Source organism: Salmo salar, chromosome 01 (assembly GCF_965601325.2).
Source record: "Salmo salar chromosome 01, fSalSal1, whole genome shotgun sequence".
NCBI classification, from domain to species: domain Eukaryota; kingdom Metazoa; phylum Chordata; class Actinopteri; order Salmoniformes; family Salmonidae; genus Salmo; species Salmo salar.
This window is the reverse complement of record NC_138291.1, coordinates 71,159,673-71,179,055: the sequence shown is the minus strand read 5'-3', so window position 1 is coordinate 71,179,055 and position 19,383 is coordinate 71,159,673. Positions and strand designations below refer to the sequence as shown.

Here is a 19,383-nt window from a genome sequence, read left to right as displayed (position 1 = left end):
GTCTGTGGTTGTGAGGCCGGATGGATGTTCTGCCAAAATGTTCTTAAACGACATTGGAGGCGGCTTATGGTAGAGAAATTAACATTGACTTCTCTGGCATCAGCTCTATTGGACATTCCTGCAGTGAGCATGCCAGTTTTAGAGCTACCTTTAATTGCCCCCATCACAAGATGCATGCTGTAATGATCATGCTGTTTAATCAGCTTCTTGATATGCCACACCTGTCAGGTGGATGGATTATTTTGGCAAAGGAGAAATGCTCACTAACAAGGATGTAAAAATATTTGTTCACAAATTTTGTGAGAAATAAGCTTTTTGTGCATATGGTCAATTTCTGGGCTCTTTTATTTCAGCTCATGAAAAATGGGACACTTTACGTGTTGCGTTTTATATTTATGTACAGTATATAAATAAAATACATGTAGATATATACAGCTAACTGCCAAAATAAAGGAAACACCAACATAAAGTGTCTTAATCTTGCGTTGGGCCTCCATGAGCCGCGAGAACAGCTTCAAAACACCTTTGCAAAGATTTGTCTCAAACTCTATTTGAAGGATGCAACAATATTCTTCCACAAAAAATTCCCTCATTTGGTGTTTTGTTGATGGTGGTGGAAAACGCTGTCTCAGGCGCCGCTCCAAAATCTCCCAAAAGTGTTCAATTGGGATGAGATCTGGTGACTGAATGACTCTCTCTCACAAAGACACACACACACACACACACACACACACACACACACACACACACACACACACACACACACACACACACACACACACACACACACACACACACACACACACACACCCTTTAATCCTCCTATGCTCATTTGTGACCCTTCTTTTAAAGTCACTGAGATCTCTTCTTCCAGCCTTGGTAGCCAAAATAACAGGCAACTGGGCATTTTTTTACATGACCCTAAGCATAATGGGATGTTAATTGCTTAATTAACTCAGGAACCACACCTGTGTGGAAGCATCTGCTTTCAATATACTTTGTATACCTCATTTACTCAAGCAATTATTTTATTTTGGCATATTTACTGTCACTCTTACTTGACATAATCCTTACTGCATGGTTTTGGCATTTCCCTGTTAAACCACATTGCTAATTTGTGACCGACCAGCTCGATTCGGTCTTATGTATCAAAATTTGAAACTGTGTTTTTTACATTGGATAAAAGTACAGCCTCAGAGCTAGAAATATATATTTCATACACTATACGTAGTTGAGGAACATATGGGAAAGTAATTCTGCTTTGAAAGTTGATAAAGTTGTAACCTCACTTTTGAGAAAATGGCCCTTGAATTGTTTGAGTGCATACTGGAGAGCTCTTCTTTGTCTACAACCATTCAGCATCATTCACACCCTTTTAAGCTTTAGCTTCACCTATGTCTTTAATGATTCACATGATTCACATGTGAGGATATGTACTAAACAACCAAATATTTCAAGACTAAATGCTAGCTTGTACTATGGGTTAGTTCATAAATTTAATCTGAGTGCCAGAGTGTACTCTGGGTGTTTGTAAACTCAGAGCATCAGATTGGCCATTCGTAAATTCAGAGTGTTTCGATCTCGGAGTGTTCAGAGCACACATTGGACACTCTGGCCGAAAAGTAGGGTTGATCTGAGCGTTCTGACCTAACAACAGCAGTCAAGCACCCAAGCTAACTTGATAATGTTGGCTAGCTACATTCAGACACAAATGAGAGAACAGCTTACTCTGACCATTTTACTCGCCGTAGCAGATCTGGTTAGGCTGTTTTTATGTTATCCAGAGCGTTGGTGACTGCACCTGTGCTGCTGGCAACAATTTAATTTAGCTTTTTTGCCAACATTTACTGACACCAGCCATATTCAACGGGTGTTGAGCGTTCGTAAATACTTCAGTTATTCTGCGCTCTGGCACACTCAGATGAGAGTGCTCTGAAATCGGAGTCGATTGCCAGAGCATATTTACCAGCTATGTCTATCGACAGTTGTCTCAGTGACATTGAAATAGTTACTTTGCTAAGCGGAGTCTTTTGTTTAGACATGTAGCTAGCTAGCTAAACAATTAATCATAATCCCAACTCATAACATTACTACCCTGCATGAAGCTGCAGGTAACTAACCAGCCAGGTTCAATGTTAGGTAGCTAACATTAGGCTATAACTAGCAATGCAAATGTCTCTGAGGTAAAAATAATATTACTACACAGATCATATATGTAACGTTAGCAAGCCAGCCAGCTAGCCAGCCAGCTAACGTTAGCCGGCCAGCTAACGTTAGCTAGCTAGCTAGCAGTACACATTAACTTGAAATGAAAATGACTTTCTGACAAAATTAGAATTGTGTAATATCTGAAAATGTAGCTAACTAGACTCTCTTACCCATATGCATGAATGGACTCTTCTCCCTCTGTCATGGATGCCATGTTTGCCCTTAGTTTGAAGATGTAATCCGGAGATAGGTGTTTTATACAACACAGCCTTCTGTGTGTTCTCTTTTTAACTCCGTCTGCATATTTGCAATCAAACGCCAGAATTTTCTCCATCTTAGCTATCATACTCTAATTCTACTGATTTCAAAACTTGGTCCTCCAGAAAATGGAGAGCAACACTTATGCAGTTCTACTACGTGATATATTTCTGTGGCTAAACCAACTAGGCTTGTAATTTAACAATTTGTTCCAGAAGGCATTTTCTGCCAAAATACACATTTTGATTTAAAAACATTTTACGTTCAAATGACTCTCCTGTGAAGTAGTTTCCTGAAACGAGTCACATTTGTTCTTCAAAGTGGAATGAAAACAAATGATTGCCTTGTACGCCTGCAAATAAATACAATATTTTTCTGAATCAGTGAATCAGAGCACAGGGGATTGTGTACTGTAGGCTACATCTTCATGTAATGTCGGCTGACCTTGACAACAGAATTTAATTACCTCCAAGCAGGGCTTGTACACACAGCATTTATGACGTGCATCAGAGGAAGAGCGTAAAACCTTTTCCCATTGGTGTATCATAATACTATGCAGGGAAATTATGGACATAAAATAGACCACGATCAGTGAGGTTGTTTGGTAGCATGGTAATATTGTGAGTGACATGGAGTGTTAGCTGTCATGGAATTACAGATGCCACTTACCTACGTCTACAACAGTGTTCCTCTCTTCTTCTCTTCTAATTACAGTAAATGTGGTGATGTGATGACTCCGGTTGAGAGACATCAAAACAACAATACTGACCCTGGAAACTACTGGTGGGAGGAGGAAGGGGAGGGAGGAGGGTAGGAGGAGGGAGGGAGGGAGAGGTTGGTTAATTAGCCTAGCTCTCGTCTTTTGGCTTCGATATTGATTTTGATAAGATAAAGTAAATGAATGTATTACTGGTTCATGTGTGGCGTGTTCTACAGTTGGCTGCAAAGGCCAATAGGAGCCCGAGGCTCTATTTATCAAAGGCACGTTCGCACAAAAAATACTCTAAACCTCTAAACAGTTTTCCCGCAAAGATTGGTATTTAGAAATGTTTAACTGGATGGGAAAGTATGTGTATCTCCAGACAAATCTCAAACCATGCGTGCAAACAACTTGTTAAAGGTTGATCAACTGTATTGCAAGCAAATAGGCTTATTGTTCGTTTGGGTAAAATGGGAGGTGTTTGATGCACAGGAATTATAATACAAAAAGTAAAAATAAGTTTTAGTTTATAGACCTAAATCATAATCTACAGGATGTCTCTCCTTTTCTGACATAACTGGTTCAAATTATTCCGGCTACACAAATAGTAGACTACAATTTTTTCAATCATCCATTCAATAGCCAAGCATGCTCGTAAGTAAATAGGCAGTGAGCCTTGACAGTATGGGTTGGCTACAGTAGGCTTATTCCTGTTTGATACACACTAAAAACAAATGGTTCTACAGTGTATATAGTGCCAAATAAGGGTTATTTGGCTTGTAACAATAGCAGAACCCTTTTTGGTGCTTCTATGGAACCTTTTTTTTAAGGTTCTATAAAGAACCATGCTCATACAATTCTAAATGGAACCTGTATGGTGCTCTAAAGAACCTTTTCCTAAGGTTCTATAAAGAACCATTAAAAAAAGGTTTTATAAAGCACCAAAAAAGGGTTTCGCCATGGTTACAGCCATTTTGCGGGCTATATAAAACACTTGTTTATGGTTCCATATAGAACCTTTATGTAGAATGGCTCTATAAAGAAACTTTCTCAATCTCAAAAGGTTCGTTGTAGAACCATACAGGGTTATTTATTCTGGTTTAATAGCTTTATTATATTGTTAAAATTCCCTAGGTTTTATTACTGTGTTTATTAACAAGTTTAATCTGGTGTGCTAGCTCTGGAACAGCTGGCGTCCCTGAGGAGAGAATTGAGAACTACTGACTTAGTCAACTGTTCTCAATTGACACATTCCATATGTGAGTCTTTCACAATACACTGTAACTATACTCATATATCATATTTAATAACATAACACCCAACATTAGATAAACTGGAATGACACTCTCACTCATGGTTGCACAAAAAGATCTGTCAGTAAACCACTCCCCAAAATATTTGAATGATCCGCCACCCCTACATTATTACTAAAAGAGGACAGAACCCTTTATTGAACTGCAACAAACCATTGAAGGGCACAAAGGGTTATTTTGGTCAGTATGGTTCCAGATAGAACCATCACCCTTCCCAAAGAACCCTTGAAGAACCCACATTTTGTTGTGTGTAGGACTGTAATAGCCTAGCCTATCTAATTTCAGATTCTATACCAAGGCAGGACATAGCATTTACTTTTAAATTGATCAAAAGGACAATCCATCTTACAGAATGTGCGGCCAATATCTGATTGATTGCCTATAAATGCTTCTGAAGGCAACTATGATTTAGTTTTTCATATGAAAAGAGGCAGCTGCAATTTTTCACCCTTAACAGTAGAACCGCTAAAACAGTCATTTGGACTGCTCATGAATAAATAAATAAATATTACTCAGCCATTCTTAAAGTCATGCCCCCATCTGTCCCTGACCTTTCCTAAATAAGTCTATATAACACACTGTCATTGTTAGAATCTTAATATCACAAACAGAACTGGAGTTATACCCAGTTTTAGGAGGGCATTTCATATTTTGAATGGTTTTCCCCCATTGCCTTTTCTTATTCTGCTCCTTCTCCTGATAGTTGAAGATGCCGTGCCCAGGTGATAATCACACTGATAATTGCCTCACAACTGAACCTAAACTATACCGAAACTACTTTCACACATATAAGATTTAATAAATGAAGTAAATGATGGGAGGGAAAGGGGGAGAATGGGTTGAGAGAGGGGAAGCAAACTATGCATAATTATATTATCACCAATTATGAATGAAGAACAGGGTGTGCCATTCTATTGTATTGATCTATTCTCAGGGTACGAAATACGGGGGAGCCAGGGGGTACTCAGCTCCCCTGAATGAGACATTAGTCACCTAAATGTAGCAAAAGTAAAAAATAAAAAAAATGTCATTATCCTATTTGTTTGAAATGCAGTGGTATATATGTTTTACAGTGGTAAATATGAAAATAAAAGCTTCCAAATGAAACGAACAACCCCACCTCTCATATCATAGTTTAAACCATTTAGTTCTGTGTGGCAGCACAAACCGCCTCCCTGTCCACAGCGCAGTAGTGCTGAATTTCGGCCTCAGCTGAGCTCCTTTCAACTCATAGATTTTCCTTTGAGGGCTACTTTCTCGTTTTCGCCATTTTCTTGCCATGCGCCCTTGATAAAAATAGCCTATGCCTTTATTCCAATGCATTAGATTTATCCGTTGATTTATCATTGTTTGCTTTTGTCAGTCAGCTGTTCGGAGCACTCATTGCTTTCTTTTTCAGGTGCTCGCGGGTATTGATGTTCTCTGTGCCGTCCGTGGTCAGAAAAAATAGACCATTTATTTGGCGTTATTATTTTCTAGCAATATATGTTTTCCTTCCTGGATTAGCTGATGATGGTCGCCAATATCACTTGACTACTTGCCTACAGCTAGACACCAATTGTCACGTCCTGACCAGTATTTAGGTATTATTTGTATTATATTTGGTCAGGGCATGGTAGAGGTATGTTTGTTTTGTATGGTGGGGTTTTTTGTGTGTGGTGTAGAGGGGTGTTTTATTTATGTGTTCCTGGGTTTTGGGTGTATGTTCTGGGTTAGTATGTTCTAGGTTAGTTTTTCTATGTGTCGGTTTGGGTGCTGGACTCTCAATTGGAGGCAGGTGTTTTTAGTTGCCTCTGATTGAGAGTCCTATAAGTAGGTGTGTGTTTGGTTTGTAGTTTGTGGGTAGTTATCTTTTGCATTGCTGTCTGTTCAGCCTGTGAAACTGTCATCTGTCATGTTTATAGTTTTTTTCGTGTACATCATATTTAAATAAAATTATGTGGAGCACGCAACCCGCTGCGTATTGGTCTGACAGTGATTTCGAGATATCTTCAGATGAAGGTGAAGAATGTGACACCAATGCACATCCAATCCATCCAATATTTATGACAGTAGGCCTATAGTTGACTCTTTCGGTTAGAAGCATTTGATTTTGCGTTGGCATAGGCCTACATTATTTGGGATTTGTGTACTCATGAGAACTGTTTTTGTGGCAAAACATAATGAAATGTTACATAGGTATAGTTACAATTACAGTGCATTTTCTGAAATCTCCATGATCCAGGAATAGTACAGGGTTTAAATTCAATGTTCTAATTAAATTGTTATATGCTTAATAATTACAAAGAACACTGTCATTAATGTAAGGAAATAAAGGTACTGTTTTATGTAACACGATCTGTGAAGACTCAAACTATTTAACTCATGAATTATTGACAACTCATGAACTAGGGTGTAAACAATTTGATTAAACTTGTGTATTCTATTGAATGTAGGCTTCCTGCTCTGCGTGTGTTAATCTGTGTGTAAAATTGCCTCGGCTGAGAGGGTAGGCTACCGGCAGTGGTGTAGGCCTTTTTCAGAAAAATGCATTGAAATATAGGCAGTGTTACTTTTTTCACCACAACCGCCAATCAGAGTTTACCAACCTATTGTCACAAGCGTCGTAAGGGACAGACCAAGGCGCAGCGGTTATAGTGCTCATCTTCTTACTTTATTAGAAAGAACACTCAAAACAAAATAAACAGATGACAAAACAGTTCCATAAGGCACACAGGGTATACAGAAAATAACCACCCATAAAAACACAGGAAAAACAGGCTGCCTAAGTATGGCTTCCAATCAGAGACAACGAAAGACACCTGCCTCTGATTGGAAGCCATACCTGGCCACACATAGAAAAAGAAACATAGAAATAGAAAACTAGAAGCAAAATCCCCTAGAACCAAAAAAACACACAAAACAAACACCCCCTGCCACGCCCTGACCATACTACAATTACAAATGTCCCCTTTACTGGTCAGGACGTGACACCTATTATTATTATTTTTTGCTACTAGATCACTGTCTACCGGTAGACCTATTTGAAGTTCATAGTAATAGGCCTGCACATTGTAGCCTAGTCTAGTAAATTGACCATGTGTGTTAGGGTGACTATCCCATTTTTCACGAGATAGTTTCAGCCCCATTTCAGGTGTCCCGACTTTTCAAGCTACAAAAAAGGTACATTTTGTCAGCAAGACGCATCAATTAATGTAGTCCTAATCAATGGCCCAATGTCATTAGGAACACTTTTTGGTGTTTTGTAAGAGATGTCTATTTAATGCCACATTAACACAACCAGTGTGTTATAAATTATGTATTTATTATAATTACGGTGTAATTCACACTGTCTATTCTAATTATAATCTCAAGGTGGTATGTACTCTATATCAGACCACCAAATCCAAGCGGTCTTATCAGTCTATTCTGGCCCACTTGAAGTACATAGTGAAAGACGAATGGACACAGTCCAAGACAAATGGATGCAGATTCTGCGTTAGCGTTGCTACAAAATCTGAATGAATAACTCAGATGGTGGGGAAGAAATGAATCATGACATCTCTGATGATTTTTCTTCTTATTCAGAGCCTCAGCCTAAACCTTCGTGGCCTAAGTGCAAAAAAATCCAGAAAAGCACACACTGAGCAGGTGCCCGTGGTACCAAATGAAACGGTGAGACAGGAGACAGCACTGTTTGGATAGAGCAAGCCGGTGACAATGCTACAGGCCGATTATCAGCACAAAATGTCATCACTGAGAGAGCAGACCCTACATCTCAAGCAAAAAACATCAGCAATGCACTCACCAGCTTTCGCTGTTTATGTGACATGAACATGCTCCAACTGATGCCATTCTGTGAAGACCCACACCATGTGAGCACAAGCTGACAATAATGAAAAATATTTTACTGCTGTCATATAGACACTTACTGTACAGTATATTCGTTATAATGCCATTACTGTTTTGGTACTGATTTTCACAATTTATGTAGGACACTTGGCTCTTATAATGATGTTTAGTCTAATGATGTTCATTTGTCCGCTCGTCTTGCTGACCGTGAGTCTTGGTGGTTGGGGTATTTTTTATTTATTGTGTCTTTATAAAAAGAAGCTGTTACCATGTTCCAACACATATGCTTTCTGTTTCATAGTTGTAACAAAGGCACTCCACTAATATAATTTATTGAACACATGAATTGTGGTGTTTTGTGTTTTTTAGTTTTTTTCATATAGCCTACAGTAAAATAAACTAATGAAAATGCTTCATGTTATTTGAAATATATATATATTTTCTGTATTCTAATATTACCTAAGACCTTCATAAACACAACCAAATGATTATTTTTGCAATAACTTATATGAAATTACACTGTTAGTATGTTGCAATCAGAATGACTGCTCATGAGCTTTAAGGGGGGGTTCCTCGAGGCCCATTACAGCTATAACTCTTATTTTCTGTAATCAGACATGGCTACATTACAACTAGCATCTATGACAAGGCTTTGCATCCAATGGGGCTGATGATATGACGTTAAGAGTAACTGGGGGGTAGTTTGGGTTTGTAAAGTGGCATTTGAAAATAAGACATTATTATTACAGCGAGCTAAGAGCTATGTTTTATTCTCTGTGATCATCTCCTTATGGACATGTGTTCCATAACTTCTCTCCCAGTTTTTCCTATTTTGTGCTCTTTGTTCCTCTGTCAATGTCAGCTCTTCCTCTTCTCTTCATTTCAACAGAGAGCAAGGAGGTGTACAAGAGACAAGTGCTGTCAATCACCTGCATCACCATGGGGATCAGTGTTCTGGGCATTCTCTGTATGGCTCTCTACTGTCGGAACAAGTGGGTGGACACGAGCACCCATAGGGTCGGATTTCAGTTCATACACCTAAACCCATAGCACACACCACAGGCAATTGGCTATTGATCTAGCTTCAACTGCCACTCCATGTCAAAGAGCCTACTGTAAGAGTCTGGATTCACAATTGTATCCTTCCAATTAACATTAATACATGTACATCATTTTAAGGAACCGATAAGGAAAGAAAGCTCTTGACAATTTGTTTTATTGTGTTGGTATGGGCCCTGCACACAATATTTGTCTATGTATGTTTTACATCCTGTTTACGCCTGAAAGCACCTGTCTAGTATGTATATCCTTTATATATTCATCCAGCACGCTGGGCCAAACATCAAAGCTGTAATGGCAAACTGTCATTCATGGTATACGGAGCAGAAAGCCCTCTGATAAATTGCATTGTAATTTTATAGGGTCTGTAATATAATGATGTGAGTGAGTGAGCAGCCTGACAACAAGATAATCGGATAACACCATGATCTAGTGCCATTTGGAAGGAATCTATAATGGAGTTACAGCACAGGAACCTATCAGCTTCATCAGAGCCGCTCAATTTACACTTCTTCACAGCAACGACTAGGGGTGAAGAGGCACAGAGTGGGGTCTGAGGGTTAAAGGTCAAGGCAATGTCGTGATTTAGTTAACATGTCACGTATATGTACTCCCCCGCCCCCTCAGGAGATGCAGAGAAAAACTCCAGGCCCACTTGAAAGAGAGTCGCAGCCTCAAAAACTACAGCGGCAACGCCTCTGCTTTGGAGTCCAAATCCAGCCTGAGGCCTGACACGGGCCTGCAGCTGCAGAATGTGAGTATGCTGAGGGGATTCTCCTTTTCCTCTGCATCCTTCATGTATCTAGGGTGACTGATCATGCTGTCGGCTTACATCTCATAACCCAGTTATGCAGAGTGTCTTTTTCCTGCAGAACTGTTGGAGATATGTTGTTCGCTCAGGGCTGCAGCAGCAAGCAGTCTTTGAAGTTTGGCATGCTAAACAACTGCCTATTCCACCCCTTCCACCCAACCCAAACTGTTCAGAGTTAGCGCTGTTAGCAGAGAAGTCTTTCAGAGAACACTGCTCAGTCATTTGGGACCCTAGGCTGTGTATTGTTGTCATTCATCATCTGCTATCATCTGCATCAGCCTCTGTCAACAGATCTATGTCCAATATTCCAATCTGAGCCGTTTTCATGCAAACACTGCGTTCATTTGAATATCTGTCGAAGTTAGTGCCTGTGCACGGGAGAAAGATGGGGGATGTCTGGGTAGCACACACCACTCCATAGATCTGCTCCATTCAGACTCACCATCAACTAAGTCCTGAGGATATGGCTCTCAAGGTTTCTTATAGATCTAGCCACTAATGAAGGCATTGTTTTAATGTGATACGCGTAGGGTTGCAAAGGGAGGGTATATTACGGAAAACCTAAGTTTACCAGTAAACTACCAGAATGTGTGTAACTTTCAAGATTTATTTGGAATTTTATAAGAAAACATATTTTGGCCTTTTTGGGTACTTCAGATTATCACAGGTGTCTGTAATTATTGCTGTCCCTCTGTGTGGCCTTATAACATGTAAAATACATTATATGAAATCATTAAATAAGATGATTTTAAAATAGAAAAATGTAATGACAAAGCTGTAAAACATCATCCTTAATAAACTATCAACTTAGTGAATACCATTGGTGTTTGATATGAGGGTTTCAGCATGAAACTATTTTTTATTGTATTTTTTAACACACTTATTTATTTTACTATGTCAATAAGTATTTATTGTCAATGTTTTCGCGTCAAACTGGTGGCAGATGTGAAAAAAGTCAATAGTTGGACTTGTTGCAGAGTTAATTGAAAATAATACCATTGTTGATTAGATGCATTTTTTGGTATCAATTAGGCTATTTTCTCTTGAACCATATGGTGTGTCTACTAGAAACTCATGGACAATATGGACACAGATATAGAAAATGAATACAATATGTCACATTCGTCGTAGGAAGGAGACCAAGGCGCAGCGTGCGTATCGTTCCACATCTTTATTAATATTTGAAACAATAAACAAAACAACAAACCGTGACGACAGCGGTGCAACATGCACTAACTCAAAATAATCTCCCACAAACAAAGGTGGGAAAAACAACTACTTAAATATGATCCCCAATTAGAGACAACGATGACCTCTAATTGGGGATCATCCAAAAACCCCAACATAGAAAAACAGAAACTAGAACCAAACAACATAGAACTAAATAGACTAGATAAACCCCCCCAGTCACACCCTGACCTACTCTACCATAGAAAATAAGAGCTCTCTATGGTCAGGACGTGACAACAATATATGAATATAGATTTTTATTCAAGTTATTCAAGAATAAATTACCAAAACTACCATAGATTGCCATAGATTTTCTGTTAATTACCTAAATTACCAAAGATGTTGGTAACATAAATACTCAACATTGCACACATGTAACACAACACACATCTCGTCACAGAATTTAGGTATCGCTATATTACCTTGGGATTCAAGTCGATACTATTGTAATTTGTTTTAATAACAGAGTATGGCTGTTCCACTTTCCATGCATCTTCTGAGACTGTTTTCTTTCCAATGGAATCTATTGGGAATTTATGCTAATGTGGGCTATTTGTTTCATGCAAATATTCATGTTGATTTGTGTCTGCAAGCTATCAGTTACCAGGATTTCACAACATGCCTGCCCGCTGCTGGGGGTGGGTCAGTGATAGTAAGACACACGCAGACAGACACACACACCTCGACCCGCCCTCCCAACCACCTACTTTCCGTCAAATGATACAATTGATCTAGCGTCTCGCAGTCTGATTTTAAAACAATTACAAGGTCACCCTTTTCTCCCTACCTGCAGCAGCACTCTGTGGAGGTACTAGGCTAAATGATGGCTCACTCTCTCCCCCAGAACCACTCTGGCTACAGCAGTCTGCTAGGGTGAAAGAAAACAATTAGATGTTCCTGACGTCTTCACAAAATCATAAAAGCTGTTTCTGCTCTGGGTGGTCGCAGCTGAAACCTGCTGGCGGCCACTATCTCACCTAGATTAAAACATCCATTACACTAACACGCTCCCCGCTGTGCCATAACAGTCACCGCCGTGCGCGCCACATCTATTACATGTTGCATTACTCCTCTCTTTATTGAGATGAATACCTGGCTTGATTTCATGAAACAGTGCTGATGTATTGGGCTATGTGCAAAGTCTCTGATTGGTTCTTAAAAAGAGCAAAACTACTGGACTGACTGCAGGACACATCTGCTACCAGTGTCTGGTACTCTTTTATCCATTAGATTAGTTCTAGAGAAAAGCATATTGGTATTAGATGAGCAGTCTTGTGTATAGACTGTCCTCATTTTGGTCTGAAGTCCAAAGGATTAACAGTATATTTGTTGTGAGTACTGAATTCATGGGGTTTCCCTCAGTAAATTTAAAGCGATACTTTGGGATTTTGGAAAAAGAAGCCCTTTATCTACTTCCCCAGATGAGTCAGATGAACTTGTGGATACCATTTTTATGTATCTGCGTCCAGTATGAAGGATGTTAGAGGTAGTTTTGCAAGCCAATGCTAACTAGTGTTAGCACAATATCTGGTAGTCTACAGGAACAGATAGCATGCTAGCTGTTCCCATAGACTTCTAGACAATGCACTAACGCTAGTTAGTAATTGAGTTCATGCTAATTAGCAACTTCCTCCGAACTGCACAGAGACATAAAAATGGTACAAATTCTGACTCTGGGGAGGTAGATAAAGCCAAAATCCTGAAGTACCCCTTTAATAAAAAAGCATTTATAAGTCTGGACTTTTTCACATGTGAAAAGGTGGGGGAGGGGTGGCTATTTATCTAAGATTTTCTCTTATGGCATCATGCTCTCTTAGCATTTCTGTCCCTAAAATAAGTGAGCTGTTGGTTATAAAAGTTGCCGTAAGCCAACATATGCATATATATATTGCTGCGGTCTACCGCCACCCAGCAGCTTCGGCGGAGGCTGTTGGCAGTATTTCTGATTATTTAAACCAACTCAGATGAATATAAAAAATCGAGCAAACTCCTCATTGATTGAACTTATCCTGACTAACCGTCCCCATAAGTATTTGGCGAGTAGTGTTTTTGCAAACAATATCAGCGACCACTGCCCTATTGCTTGCATTTCAGATACCAAATTGAAAATCTGTGTCCCTCGTAAAATTGGGATTTTTCTTTCTCAAATTCACTCCACAGGTGTTCCTTCATGATGTATATTATTCAGAGCTTTTTTCTACTAGATGCGGACCAGACCCTGTTTTGGCGCTTACATTTTTCTCATGCATTTTTACCTCTATTGCTGATAAACATACCCCTTCCAAGCGACTCAGAGCCAAAAAACAAACGATCCCATGGTACTCTCCTGTACTCTCAGGCCTCCTCTTGACAAGAAATCTAGCCTGGGCCAAGGTCAGACAAACTGGCTCGTTAGCTTATTGGCAGCTATTTAGGTAATTGAGAAATAGGTGCACTGCCTTGCTTAAATAGGCCAAATCAAACTACATCCTTAGCACTATGACAGATTATGTTAGTGAGCCCTCTAAATTCTGGAAAACTATGAATTCGTTGAAGTGGGGTAATTCCTCTACTTCCTTGCCTAAGCAAGTAGTTTTAGACTCCTGCATCATTACTGAAAAAGTCAAGATTTGTGATTATTTTAATCATTTTATCTCAGCTGGTTTCCTTTTTAAAATAAAATGGTCGTCATACTGTTCTTGGCCAGCCAGTTGACTGTTCTTCCCACAGACAGCCTCCAGTTGCCTCGATCGATGATCAGTCAACCTCACGTGACATGGGAAATAGAAGTCAGGGTTTTTAATTTTTGGTAACTCACAGAAACAGCTGTTCTCGCTGCCTTATTAGCTATTGACAGCAAGAAGTCATTAGGGGCTGACAATTTGGCCCGTCTTTGCTTAAGTATGCAGCACCCCTCAATGCTGGCTCAGTAACACACATTTTGTATTTAACTTCAGTATCAAGAAATATTCCAAAAGTGTGGAAAGCAGGTTTTGTACTACCACTCCATACGTGTGGGGATTGTAGTGATCTTGATAATCACAGTGCATTCGGAAAGTATTCAGACCCCTTGATCTTTTCCACATTTGGTTACGTTACAGCCTTATTCTAAAATGGATAAAAGTATTTTATTTCCTCATCAATTTACAGACAATACCCCATAATGAAAAGGTGAAAAAAGTTACATTCTTTTGCAAATTTATAAAGAATGTAACTGAAATAGCGATTTATATAACTATTCAGACCCTTTTCTTTGAGACTCAAAATCAGAGCTCAGGTGCATCATGTTTCAATTTATCATTGTTGAGATATTTTGACAACTTGATTGGAGTCCAGCTGTGGTAAATTCAAATGATATGACAGGATTTGGAAAGGCACACACCTGTGTAAATAAGGTAAAAGCAAGCCATGAGGTCGAAGGAATTGTCCGTAGAACTCCAAGACAGGATTGTGTCGAGACAGATCTGGGGAAAGATACCAAATACATTCTGCAGCATTGAAGGTCCCCAAGAAAATTCTTAAATGGAAGAAGTTTGAAACGACCAAAATAATTCCTAGAGCTGGCCGCCAGGCCAAACTGAGCAATCGGGGGAGAAGTGCCTTCGTCAGGGAGGTGAACAAGAACCCGATAATCATTCTGACTGAGCTGGGAGAACCTTCCAGAAGGACAACCATCTCTGCAGCACTCCACCAATCAGGCCTTTATGGTAGAGTGGCCAGACGGAAGCCACTCCTTAGGAAAAGGTAGTTGACTGCCTGCTTAGAGGCACCTAAAGGACTCAAACCATGAGAAACAAGATTCTCTGGTCTGATGAAACCAAGATTGAACTCTTTGGCCTGAATGCCAAGCATCCCCTCTGGAGGAAACCTGGCACCATCCCTACGGTGAAGCATGGTGGTGGCAGTGTCATGCTGTGGGGATGTTTTTCAGCGGCAGGGACTAGGAGACCAGTCAGGATCAAGGGAAAGATGAACAGAGCAAAGTACAGAGAGATCCTTGATGAAAACCTGCTCCAGAGCTCTCAGGACCTCAGACTGGGGTGAAGGTTCACCTTCCAACGGGACAACGACCCTAAGCACACAGCCAAGACAACACAGTAGTGGCTTCGGTACAAGTCTCTGAATGTCGTTGAGTGGCCCAGCCAGACCCCGGACTTGAACCCAATCGAACATCTCTGGATATACCTGAAAATAGCTGTGGAGCGACGCTCTCCATCCAACCTGACAGAGCTTGAGAGGAAGAAGAAGAGAGAATAACGGGAGAAACTCCCCAAATGCAGGTTTGCCAAGCTTGTAGCATCATACCCAAGAATAATCAAAGCTGTAATCGCTGCCATAGGTGCTTCAACAAAGTACTGAGTTCCAAAAATATTTTTTTGCTTTGTCATTATGGGGTATTGTCTGTAGATTGATGAGGAAATAAAATACTTTTATCCATTTTAGAATAAGGCTGCAACGTAACAAAACGTTGAAAAAGTCAAGGGATCTAAATATTTTCCCAATGCACTGTATCTATCCATTTCTAGGCTCCCTTGTCTTGCAAAAATACTTGAATCATTGGTCAACAAACAGCTATGTTATTTTCTATCTGTAAATAGTATTCTTAATGTTAACCTGTTAGGGCTAGGGGGCAGTATTTACACCGCCGGATAAAAAACGTACCCGATTTAATCTGGTTACCACTCCTACCCAGTAACTAGAATATGCATATACTTATTACATATGGATAGAAAACACCCTAAAGTTTCTAAAACTGTTTGAATGGTGTCTGTGAGTATAACAGAACTCATTTGGCAGGCAAAAATGTGAGAAGGTTTCATTCAGGAAGTGGCCTGTCTGACAAGGTGTCGTTCTTCTTGTCTCTGTTTATTGAAGAGTGAGGATCTTAGCTGTCCCGTGACACTTCCTACGGCTGCCATAGGGTCTCAGAAGGCGGTAAAAAGCTGAATCGTGGCTTTGCAGGCTCTGGCTGAAAAAAAGTAGCGCGTTTGGGTAGTGGCTGGTTACAGTACTGTGAGACTCAGGCTCGTGCCCGCGTCGACCGAAAGCTTTGTTTACTTTCCTCTGTTTAGCTAAAAGGAGATTCCGGGTCGGAATCTTATCGCTTTTTTACGAGAAAAATGGCATAAAAAATGGATTTTAAACAGCGGTTGACATGCTTCGAAGTACGGTAATGGAATATTTAGATTTTTTTTGTCACGAATTGCGCCATGCGCACGACCCTGATTTACCATTTCAGATAGTGTCTGGGACGCACGAACAAAACGCCGCTATTCGGATATAACGATGGATTATTTTGGACCAAACCAACATTTGTTATTGAAGTAGCAGTCCTGGGAGTGCATTCTGACGAAGACAACAAAAGGTAATCAAACTTTTATAATAGTAAATATGATTATGGTGAGTGCTAAACTTGCCGGGTGTCTAAATAGCTAGCCCGTGATGCCTGGGCTATGTACTTAGAATATTGCAAAATGTGCTTTCACCAAAAAGCTATTTTAAAATCGGACATACCGAGTGCATAGAGGAGGTCTGTATCTATAATTCTTAAAATAATTGTTATGCTTTTTGTGAACATTTATCGTGAGTAATTTAGTAAAATATTAGCGAATTCCCCGGAAGTTTGCGGGGGGTATGCTAGTTCTGAAAGTCACATGCTAATGTAAAAAGCTGGTTTTCCAAAATAATCCATCGTTATATCCGAATAGCGGCGTTTTGTTCGTGCGTCCCAGACACTATCCGAAATGGTAAATCAGGGTCGTGCGCATGGCGCAATTCGTGACAAAAAATGTCTAAATATTCCATAACCGTACCTCGAAGCATGTCAACCGCTGTTTAAAATCAATTTTTATGCAATTTATCTCGTAAAAAAGCGATAATATTCCGACCGGGAATCTCCTTTTCGGCAAACAGAGGAAAAATCACAAAGACGGGGGCGGCCAGGGCACGCGCCTAAGCCCACAGTCCCTTGATCGGCCACTTGAGAAAGGCGATAATGTGTTTCAGCCTGGGGCTGGGATGACGACATTCTGTTTTTTCCCGGGCTCTGAGCGCCCATGGAAGACGTAGGAAGTGTCACGTTAGAGCAGAGATCCTTTGTAAAAGATAGAGATGGCAAAGAAGTTCAAGAAATGGTCAGACAGGCCACTTCCTGTAAAGGAATCTCTCAGGTTTTGACCTGCCATTTGAGTTCTTTTATACTCACAGACACCATTCAAACAGTTTTAGAAACATTGGAGTGTTTTCTATCCAAAGCCAATAATTATATGCATATTCTAGTTACTGGGCAGGAGTAGTTACCAGATTAAATCGGGTACGTTTTTTATCCAGCCGTGAAAATACTGCCCCCTAGCCATAACAGGTTAACAGGAAGCCAGTGTAGGGAGGCTAGCACTGGAGTAATATGATAAAATGTTTTGGTTCCAGTCAGGATTCTAGCAGCAGTATTTAGCACTAACTGAAGTTTATTTAGTGCTTTATCCGGGTAGCTGGAAAGTAGAGCATTGCAGTAGTCTAACCAAGAAGTGACAAAAGCATGGATTAAGTTTTTTTGCATCATTTTTGGACAGAAAATTTCTAATTTTTGCAATGTTACGTAGATGGAAAAAAGCTGTCCTTGAAACAGTCTTGATATGTTCGTCAAAAGAGAGATCAGGGTCCAGAGTAACGCCGAGGTCCTTCACAGTTTTATTTGAGACGACTGTACAACCATTAAGATCAATTGTCAGATTCAACAGAAGATCTCTTTGTTTCTTGGGACCTAGAACAAACATCTCTGTTTTGTCCGAGTTTAAAAGTAGAACGTTTGCAGCCATCTACTTCCTTATGTCTGAAACACAGGCTTCCAGCAGGGGCAATTTTGGGGCTTCACCATGTTTCATCGAAATGTACAGCTGTGTGTCATCCGCATAGCAGTGAAAGTTAACATTATGTTTTCGAATTACATCCCCAAGAGGTAAAATATATTGTGAAAACAATAGTGGTCCTAAAACGGAACCTTGAGGAACAATGAAATTTACAGTTGATTTGTCAGAGGACAAACCATCCACAGAGACAAACTGATATCTTTCCGACAGATAAGATCTAAACCAGGCCAGAACTTGTCCGTGTAGACCAATTTGGGTTTCCAATCTCTCCAAACGAATGTGGTGATCAATGGTATCAAAAGCAGCGGTAAGGTCTAGGAGCACGAAGACAGATGCAGAGCCTCGGTATGATGCCATTTAAAGGTCATTTACCACCTTCACAAGTGCAGTCTCAGTGCCATGATGGGGTCTAAAACCAGACTGAAGCATTTTGTATACATTGTTTGTCTTCAGGAAGGCAGTGAGTTGCTGCGCAACAGCTTTTTCAAAAAATTTTGAGAGGAATGGGAGATTCGATATAGGCCAATAGTTTTTTATATTTTCTGGGTCAAGGTTTGGCTTTTTCAAGAGAGGCTTTTTTACTGCCACTTTTAGTGAGTTTGGTACACATCCAGTGGATAGAGAGCCGTTTATTATGTTCAACATAGGAGGGCCAAGCACAGGAAGCAGCTCTTTCAGTAGTTTAGTTGGAAAAGGGTCCAGTATGCAGCTTGAAGGTTTAGAGGCCATGATTATTTTCATCATTGTGTCAAGAGATATAGTACTAAAACACTTGAGTGTCTCCCTTGCTCCTAGGTCCTGGCAGAGTTGTGCAGACTCACGACAGCTGAGCTTTGGAGGAATATGCAGATTTAAAGAGGAGTCTGTGATTTGCTTTCTAATGATCATGATCTTTTCCTCAAAGAAGTTCATGAATTTATTACTGCTGAATTGAAAGCCATCCTCTCTTGGGGAATGCTGCATTTTAGTTAGCTTTGCGACAGTATCAAAAATACATTTTGGATTGTTCTTATTTTCCTCAATTAACCTCTTGGGGCTAGGTGGGACGCTAGCGTGCCACCCGTGGTGCACTCCATCAACAGCAGGTGCATTTCAAGAGCGGCAAATTTGAATCCAAATAAATGTCAA

General features: G+C 40.0%; 1 protein-coding gene across 2 annotated transcripts in view; it reads left to right on the top strand.

Moving 5' to 3' along the window:
• The window catches only part of LOC106607935 (pro-neuregulin-3, membrane-bound isoform), a 583,319-nt gene that overhangs the window by 533,087 nt on the left and 30,849 nt on the right, over positions 1-19,383 (top strand). For both annotated transcript variants that reach the window (XM_014205430.3, XM_014205421.3), the window contains exons 5-6: positions 9,200-9,302; positions 9,997-10,123. In XM_014205430.3, coding sequence (XP_014060905.1) covers positions 9,200-9,302; positions 9,997-10,123 — 230 coding nt within the window. The remainder of the gene's footprint in view (positions 1-9,199; positions 9,303-9,996; positions 10,124-19,383) is intronic.